The sequence below is a fragment of the Halyomorpha halys genome, unplaced genomic scaffold, assembly GCF_000696795.3.
Source record: "Halyomorpha halys isolate HHAL.00 unplaced genomic scaffold, Hhal_1.1 Scaffold604.1, whole genome shotgun sequence".
Classification (NCBI taxonomy): Eukaryota; Metazoa; Arthropoda; class Insecta; order Hemiptera; family Pentatomidae; genus Halyomorpha; species Halyomorpha halys.
The window spans coordinates 363,326-373,296 of NW_027105224.1; the positions used below are offsets into that span (position 1 = coordinate 363,326).

A 9,971-nucleotide genomic window follows, 5' to 3' on the forward strand; every position below is an offset into this window, starting at 1 on the left:
TCTACTTGAGATCGTTCCGTAGAATCTTATTGCTCAATCTCTTTTTATTTTATAATTAACATTCTTACATATTACATATTAACATATATACATTTTATACAACAGATCGTATTTTTATAATAATCAACTTATATACAATTACAGTTTCTTAGACGCTTGTAGTGCTGGCCCCTGGCGGGATATAACGGTACTCCGTGCTCGCTGACTGTTACAGGGACATGACGGCCGTGCGGGTTGGGGCTCGGTTCGGAACGTTGTGGGTTCGATTCCTACAGTTAAACGTTGTGGGTCCTGGGGTAGTTAATATTTATTTTTCGGGGGTCCTGAAAAATGATTCTTGACACGCCCACATTCGTCAGTATGCGGCAGCAACTCAGGTAGGGGATGGCAAAAGGCCCACTAAGGCCTACTTGCCAGACTTGTTCCCCCCACCGAATACCAATACCAAATATTTTATTATTCTTAGCCCAAACATAACTATGATTTTTCTGTTTTTCAGCATATAACAATCATTTTGAGTAAGACGTTCTTTTTATTCCATAACACTTTCTCAAATTTATCACCACGAAGATTATTATTACATTTCAATCTTTCTGATTTGCCATTGGAGAACCATACGTTTCTTATGTTCGTGGTACCAACAAACCACTAAATTTTTCTTGAAATTCCTGAACTTTTTTTTTTTTTGTAGGCAGCTTCCACAAAAAAAAATACACTTCTTTATTATTTCCAAAAGTGTTCGGAGGAGATACGGTATTGTATCACTGGGGCCCGTCAGAATTAAAAACTGGGTATCTCACGATTTATTATATAGAATTAAGAAATTCTAATATGTTAGTAATAAATAGTACCAATTAGGGATTAATTCGTATATAACTTTTAACTCGAAATTCCAAAAGTTCCCTGCCAGTGATGTGCACCTGTCAGCAACAATATTATTGATAATAGAAAATATATCAGGGTTTTCCTGATGAGAAACTAAAATAGGAACAGGGAGGTAGAGAAGAATCTTCAAGGCTATATACCTACCTACCCTCCTTTACAGAAGTGAAAGCTGGGTACCACTTGATAAGCAGAGTCACTGCAATGGAAATGAGATACCTACGGAGGGTGGCAGGCCGAACTACGAGGGTTCGCATACGAGGAGAGGATGTTGGAACTGTCTCTATAAAGGATAGCACTGAAAAGAGACAACTTAGATGATGTGGAAATCTCTGTCGGATGAGTGAAGAAAGGGATCCAAGAAAGTATTTTGAGACCAGACCAACAGAAAACGCCAAAAAGGGAGACCCAGAATACAATGGAAGGACTACATCTTGAGAGTGGGAGAGAAAAGAGGGAAAAACTAGGATGCCATGAGGGTGCTGGCTCGGGATCAAGAGGTTTGGTTTGCTTGGACAGAGGCACCTCCACGCTGAAAGGCACTAAGGAGGAAGAGAAAGACGAAGAAGAAGAACAAACTAAAATATAACCATTAATTTTTATTTATTACCATTTACCATTTATTTTTTAATATTTTAGTGCGTTTCTTCTTTAAAGTAACTCGAGCAAATGTGTGCAGGGGGCAATCCACTCCACATTATACCGAAGAGTCAAATTTTTTTTCATTTTTCAAGGTCCAAGCTAATCATCCATTCAGTGAAATATTGTTCTAGATCATTAAGGTGACTTTGCAAAGTGTTTCTAGCAATTATTATGTCATTATGTTGAGAGATCACAGCTGTATCGTCAAAAGCTATGGAGGTGTGTGTGGACTGGATGATGTGAAGGTATAAGTTGAACAAAATGGGTGAAAGGACCGAACCTTGTGGAGTACTGGCATGGATTTGTCTAAGGGTCTTCTCTTCATTGACTTAGTGCCCAAGTTGTCTTGCTCCCGTTTCAGATTCTTCAAAAGCACCACCGAAAACCGTTATTATGACATTGCCAGCATAATCCAGATGCTGTGGCAACCTGTTATAAATTGTTGTTTTCATTAATAAATATATTCTCTTGAAATCCAAACTTTTTTATTGACATTTGAAAATAATATTGATAATAAATTCTACTACACCCAGGTCTCACACCACAAACTACTTAAAGACTACACCGACCACAACAAAATAACCCACACAGATCCTGCCAGCTCTGTGTGACAGTGTTTCCACAGTACAATATACATTCTTGTTAAAAAAACCAACAACTAACTTCATTGAATTTACACTCTCACCACCTATGTGAACTCTGGAGTGAATAAAATCCCACAGATCAAGCTTAGGCTTCTTAATCCTTCTTCCAAAACTGCTAATATAGCGCTCTTCTTCCACTGTACCTCTTTCCACTGGCTGTTCTGGTTGCTGATTCTGTTCTTATTTATTTTATTCCTCTCGCACTTCTGGTTGATTCTTCTTCTCTGTTTTCGACTCTTCCTGCTCCACTTTTTCAACTTTTTTCTTGTTTATGCTTCTCTAATGTTAATCTTCACAGATCTCTTCATCCTTGGCACTTCCTGGCTTTCTCTTTCTCTTTTTTAGGTGAATTCTATTTCGACGATATATTCTCCTTTCTACTTCCAGCAAATATGGATCTATGCGCTTCAATACCATTCTTGGCTTCTATATTGGATTATTTACCCCACTGGGATTTATTCACACTAAGATACAGCCAACTTAAGCGATGCCAAATCTTTTGCTGTCCAGTTGTATGTCTTTTTATATCTTTGCATTTTTTTGTTAGTTCTCCCTGAATTGTATCATAACTAACTTCTTGCTTCAATCATTCCTTGGTGTTCATAGTGTAGTTCTTAAACTCTTCCCAAAAAAACTTTGTGCTGAAATTGTTGCCATACCTGCTGTAGGTGTGTTTCTTCATATCTTTTTCCTGAAGTAGCGTCTTTAGCAACTGAAACCGGCGATATATGCTAAAATATGACAATTGACACCTTTTCTTCATTGAAGGTGACATCTCTAGACTGAATAATGTACGAATTTTCAGGAACTTAAATAAAGTAACATCGTGATCTCCACTGTACCCAACAAGGAACAGTGGGGTTCTTTCTTTTTTTTTATCAAACTCTTTTTTTATTTTCTCATTACAAACATGCACAAAATATCAAAGATTTTCAAGTGTTTTATTATCACTTTCTTTCACTTCAAAGAGTGAAAACTTACTAATAAACGAAGAACCCGTCCTGTTGAGAATGTAAGATGTGGCCAAATCAGCCTTCGCTTACAGCTTCTCTGATAACCAGAAGCAAGTAATCTTATCGTCCTTGCAGATTCCACCGGGTTGTGGTTCTCCCTGTCTGTCGCAATATTTTGTTTCTGTATTATTTCTTGAATGTCTTTTTTTTTTTCTTTTTTTTTACAAATTCTATACCACTGTCAGTTAATAATTCCTTAACATTGTCGGGGTTGTCTGGTCTTAGGCGATTTCTCCAGCCTGATATCTTCTTTATAGAAGGCCCACGACAAGTCGTATTCAATAATAAGTTAGGAACGGCCGTGCCAGAGGATGAGCCCTGGACACTGACGCAGGTAGAGAAGGTCTAGGTAAGAGAGTCTGAGGTAGAGTAACAGTTCTAGTTGCCGAGATGAAGCGGACAGACTAGAACTGTCAAGATAGGAGCCAGCTTACTAGTTCCCGAGATGAAGCGGACGGACCAGTAGGCTGATAAGGCTAGGTGCAGCTATAGTTGCCGAGATGAAGTGGACGGACTAGAGCCGGGGAGAGACGGGAAATTACACTGGTTGCCGAGATGAAGTGGACGGACCAGTGTAACCGTTAAGGAATAGGTTACAGTCTTAGTTGCCGAGATGAAGCGGACGGACTAAGATTGCTGGAGAGAAGGAGAGGAGATTGGCCATCGTCTTAGGTATGCGTACAGATAAACAACTTTTGCGAGTATAGATTTGCAATGAACTTCTCTAACTGTGTGTACGCCACTAAAGTGTGTACGCCACCAGTGCCATGACTAGACCCAGTTAAGGATGTGGATCTAAGATCAAAGATCTAAATCAAGGGATTTAGAGTCCTTTATTTATTATAAATTTGAGAGCTTCGGTGAGGCTCGAGGTGCAGCGCTCTGGTGAGTAGTGATCGAAACGCTTGCTCCCTCTCGCTACAACATTATACCCAATAGTCTGAATCTCTCCTAAGGGTTAGTTATCTTTGACTTCTGATTTCTCGTTTAGAAAATAGACTGATAAATTCATACTAAATTCGTACTTGAAGTCAACAAAATATCGACTGCCGCCTACTGACTGATTAACAGGACCCCATTCATTAGCATGCAAACAGGTATGACGCTCATATCCAAAGTAAAATGACCATTCGACCGGTTTGACTGCATAGCAAGCTGATCAATCTTATACAAAGAATACTTCTCGCTGCTTAGCACGCCAAGCACGTGGTTTTGTAGCCTTTAGAGAGCTGCTGTAATAGAGAACACGTTTTTATCAACATCTAAAACTTACACATATTGCAAAAAAAAAAAAAACACCTATTCACCACGAATGTGTTTCTCTAACTTACGTGTTGTCGGAACTATAACGAAAAAAAAAAGCAAGGTTCAGGGCAGAGTAACAGCACGCAATTAGCCTCTTGGACCATGGGGACTGGGGGAGCCACAGGTTCACTCGGCGGTATGTTCAATACCGCGGATCGCACTAACGGGTTGCCAGCTGCATCCATTCTCAGTGATGGCAATAAAAAAAATAAGAAAGGAGAGAGAAAAAAAAATAAAGGCGCGAACAAAATATACACTGGGCTAACAAAAAAAACAATAAGGTTTCGGCACAACTTACGTGTTGTCGGAACTATAACGAAAAAAAAAAGCAAGGTTCAGGGCAGAGTAACAACACGCAATTAGACTGAAATAACACTACTATATTTCTGAAGTTATTGCTCCTTAAAATCATTTTAGATGTTTATTTACAATGGTAGGGAGTATTAAGGCGGACACAGTGCCTTATCCTATCATAACTTCTATATTTGTGTTACTTCTGCCCAGAGCCTTCGTGGTCTGTCCATTTCCAATCTGAACAAAATTATCAGTAGTAAATGATTCAAAAGTAGCAAAGCAATCCCTTTTAACGGTCAAGTGCTGAATAGCACCGGAATCCGCGATCCAAGCAGCACCGAAGTAAAATTTGACAAAATTGTAAGACTGTCAGCTCTTTACAGCGGATTCCCATGCAAATTCATGATACTCGGTTGACAAATATGAACTTTCACTCACGAAACATGTATAAATAAAGCTTTATTGGTATAATACAATTACAGAACTAACTATTATGTGTGCTACTGAGATAATGACGCGTATACTAATGCTAGCTTGGCTTAATAGGGAGACATATACAGTGGTGGGGGAATTGTGCTGATGTTACAGTAAATTTGTTGGTGATCGAGAGATAACTCACTTGCCATGTTTCATCTTGCAGTTCTTGTCAAAGCTTTGCCAGCTTAGCAATATGCATCGCTACCAAATCTTTGTTCAGCTCGTTGTACCAGTCTTGCCTTTGTTCGGAACGTTGTTCATACACACTATGCACAGAGATAGCGTTAGTGCACATATTAAGCTGTCTAACCTGACTGGTCAACGAGAAACAATGATATTCTGTGCCATATACTCTAATTTATCCAACACTGAAACCTCCTTATCATTTATCTTTTGGTCAGCAGTAGGGACCCCCTTCTTAGGATATTCATGTTTCCCTTTTACAGCATCCGTAACTCCATGGACTTGCAGCTGTAGTTTAACTTAATATTTTCAATCAATCCGTTATCAATTACAATCAATGGATTGTCCCTCCAATTTATCAATCGATATTCTTAAAACTTTCATACATATTTAAAACTAAAATTTCATTATTGGAAGATTAATAGTTGACCATATGTAGTACATTGTAGCAAGATAGACTGGGTGGACTTTATTGACCACCACCCAGTCTATCTTCCTACAATTAATCAAATTCAACAAAGTAAACCAACTTATGCCCTCCAATTTTGAAAGTGTAATATCAACAGGATTATAATTAATATGCAAAAATAAATAAATTTCTTACGTGTCGCCTGATTCGATTTGGTTTAAATTGTTGAGCTCCTTATGACCTTTAAAATAAATCATGAAAACATTCGATTAAATTGTTAAAAAAAAAAAAAACCTCAATCCAATCGTTTATGGCTGGGCCTATAACCCTGATAAATAGTTGAAAATTATTCATAAGAGGGCAATAAAGAATGCATTGTTTAACAGACTAACACACTACTTTTATTATAAAATAGGAATAAGCAACAAAAACTAGAAATATAGAGAAGACATAATAATAAGATATGATAGAACGGTACAAATGATTAACAAGGGAAAGCAAAACAACAGTATTCACATAATATTTTTCTACTCAACAAGCACTAATCTAACTGGTCAAATTGCTTAATCTAAAATCATCTGAGGTTTACAACAAGAGGGTTTGGGTCCAACCAAATCCATTTCGTGGGGTGACTTTCCTTAAGCCATGTCCTTCAATCCACTCCCTCCATATTCGCAAAAAATCTCTATTTTAATATTATTATCCTTGTTTCGTAATTTAAGGTTCATAATACTATCATAATCTCACATATGTCAGAATATAATATTGAATAAGGCTGAAAGGTTCATAATGACTCCCCCCTTCAATTAAGTCAACTAATTAAATGTACTTAAGTTAAGTACGCATATTTTCTTTGTTTAGTTTCCAAATTAAAATAATAATAGGTTTTATATAATATATATTATAAGAAATTCTATGATTTTATATTTTAAATTTAGGCTTACAATTACTTCATCTTGTTATGTTTTTGTAAGAAGCAGTTGTCACACTTGGTTAGATTTGACCATGGTTCTTTAACTGAACTAGTAGACTCATGAAGCTTCTGTTGACTTTAGATTCAGATTAGTTATTTACTGCATTCAGTTTTACACTATTATTAGTCGTGACGTTAAAATGTCTGGAACCAATAGAGAAGAGATTTTAGCAAACTTTCAGGTATATTTTTATGTATAACCTCAATTTACATTTATCACTGTAAAAACTTTTGAGTCATTATTTTCATATAACTTTATGTACTTATTTTATCATTGTTGTATGTGGTGGAGTATAGTGTAAGGTTGTCATAAACATTAACGTTAAATGAAAAAAATATTGCTCAATGTTTCATTAGAAATAATTCAATCTGTTTATTCATTCTATACATAGAATGTTGAACTAAATGTGAAATCAGATTCAAACAGATACTTACTTTTGTGTATTTCATTTGTTATTAGATTTGTATGATCAAATTATAAGTTATTTGAATCAATAATCATTTTTCCACAGGCTCTCATATTGTAAATTTATATGAAATATTGCATAGTTTTTAAAAAACACTTCTAAAATAAAACTGGATAAGTTATTAATTGTAATAGGATTTATTGAATTTTATTTAAATGTTAATAAGCTCTTGATAGACTGGAAGTGTTAGTTGTGTATTACGATTAGTACTATATGGTCAGTGATTTGGAACAGTTGGAAGGTTTATTGAAAACATGTTTTTTTTTTTGTGTGTTCAGAAACAAACCCCCTGATTATAATATTTGATGCTTATAATTAATTACAAACTGAATCTGTTGCATACTAACGCTTTGTTTTGCTGACAGTTGTCATTTGATAGCCCATCATTCAGGTTTTTGGTGGCCAATGGTCATAGACTGGTAGCCTATTTTGCTGATTATCTCTTGATCGTTTGTAATTATTAAAGAAAGTACGTACCCGACTAATTTGTTCTTAAGGATATTTACCTGTTGTAACCTTAACCTTGAATGGTAGATAATGTGTTTAATATTTTTTTTTTAATGTGGATACTATGGTTAACACTGTATAGATTGGTTAATGTACTTACACTGGTTACTCCAGGAATTTTATGAACATTTTTACCATCATTTGATATATTTGTGTAAGATAACTTTATGATAGTTAGTAATGTTTAACATCGCATACTTCAATTTGATAATTATATCTATTAAAGTGGTTTATTTGTAATATGGAATTGTGTGGAATGATGCTTTTTTTTTTTTTTTTTTCTTCAATACTATTTGGATTATTGGTGTATATGATGGCTAACTCAAGTTTTTATATTCCTACTTGTTTATACACATTTACTGAGGGACTTTTCTATTTCTTTAATACTTTTGGATCGAACCAATTAGTTCTAGTGATACTTGATTATTCACACTTTTACTTTTTTATTATGTTCTCTGTAATGTACATAGGTTTGTTAAAAACTTATTGAAAAAGTTGAAGTTAGTGTTGAATACTATTTTAATGTTGGTTACTATTAATTTTTTTTACTTTTACAAAATGACAAACAAAAATATAACTTTTTTCATGTTATCTAATTTTCCTTTTAGAAACCTAGTAGCTATTATTAATAACTGAATTATCTTACTTCTACTTGTTGCTATGGTGTCTTTAAGTTTTTAAAGAAAATGTATATATTAATGTTTTCTTAGCCCAAATTACGAAATCTCAGAAATGTTAAGTGTGCGATGTGGGTATATGAACATCCTAGCTCAGTAATGAAAACTTGTGTGGAACTAAAATAATGTGTTAAATGTAGCAATATGCCTTGAATATTTAATGAATGTAAAATTGGCTTAGCTTAGATCCCACTTTATATCATTGATTTTACACTTGTTTGCTATTTTTCTCTGATGTATACAACACACATTTTTCAATTTATCTATAAGTTAGATAACATTTTCGTCTCAAATGTTTTGAAAAGTTTCATTTTTGCTATGAGCCTACTATCAAATATCTATCCTAGTTCTAAATATATTTGTATTAGGATTACATACAATAGAAGATAGTGAGATAAGTAGTTACTTAAAACAAAAATTTTAGTGTACATTAAATAGGTTTGTACTGTTCTTTGTTTTATTTGACTTTCTCTCTAAATAATCACCCATAAAAAGCCTTCTTCCTAAGTGAAGCCTTTTTCATTAGTTTTTAACTTGTTGAACCCCCCAAATTATAGGTGTTTTTTTATCTATTGGGTAATTAGTATGAGATGTCCATTTTTATTATTTCAGAAATTCAAAACTGGATTAGTGGACTTATGTTTATGTTTACAGATTATAATGAGCCATTATTAATTGTTTCTTGTTTTTTTGATAATAATTACTATCGTTCCAATTGATTGCACATTGTTTAATATGCCATCAAATATGACCATGGAGACATGCAATTTTCGAGTAATTTTTTTTTTATGACTTTAAACTTGGATATTCGGCAGGACAAGCTGTAAAAAACATAACCATGATGTTCAGACAAGAGTGTTGTAATGTATGGACCATTCGCCAGTGGTTTGAAAAATTTTTGGCTGGTGACACAGATTTGGATAACCAACCCAGAAGAAGACTTCCTCCAACAATTGATAAAGGTGAACTTAGGCTTACTTTGAAGAATACCGGTAAAGTTTTTAAGCAGCACCACAAAATACAAGTATATCAACAGTTTCTTAACACTTGCTGATTATTGCTAAAGTAAACCAGTAGATCTATGAGAATCTCATGAAGTTTATGAATGGGAGCAGCTGAAGTGTTATGAGACAGGTGTTTCACTGCTTAAGGTTAAAAAAAAACGAGCCTTTTCCTGGAAGGATAATCTCGGCGATGAAAATTAGGATGTATATAACAACAGGTATCAGTCAGGTCAGTGGTTAAATATTGACAAAAGGCCGGAATTAATGCCAAAACCAAATTTTTTTTTTTATGGTTGGGGGCAGTAGCAAGAATTGATGTTTAGTCAAAGTTTGATGGTTGATGTTTCATATCTTCTTTTTTTTTTTCAATGATTAAAACTGTCTTTCTGATGGTTTGCTCACCCCTTGTAAACTGGTTTATATTTTGAGTTGTCCATTTATAAAACAATCAATTGTTTTATAAATGGACAACTCAAAATATAAACTATATAAAT

At 34.7% G+C, this 9,971-nt stretch overlaps 1 protein-coding gene across 2 annotated transcripts in view; it reads left to right on the forward strand.

The window, feature by feature from the left end:
* The first annotated feature begins 6,846 nt into the window (after positions 1 to 6,846).
* Positions 6,847 to 9,971, forward strand: part of LOC106684714 (FAS-associated factor 1) — a 44,750-nt gene continuing 41,625 nt past the window's right edge. The window contains exon 1 of one of the 2 annotated variants that reach the window (XM_014426949.3): positions 6,847 to 7,004. In XM_014426949.3, the coding sequence (XP_014282435.1) occupies positions 6,963 to 7,004 (42 nt within the window). In that variant the 5' untranslated portion in view covers positions 6,847 to 6,962. Of the gene's footprint in view, positions 7,005 to 9,288; positions 9,436 to 9,971 lie in introns of those variants that run through there. The other variant, XM_014426948.3, reaches the window with a different exon arrangement.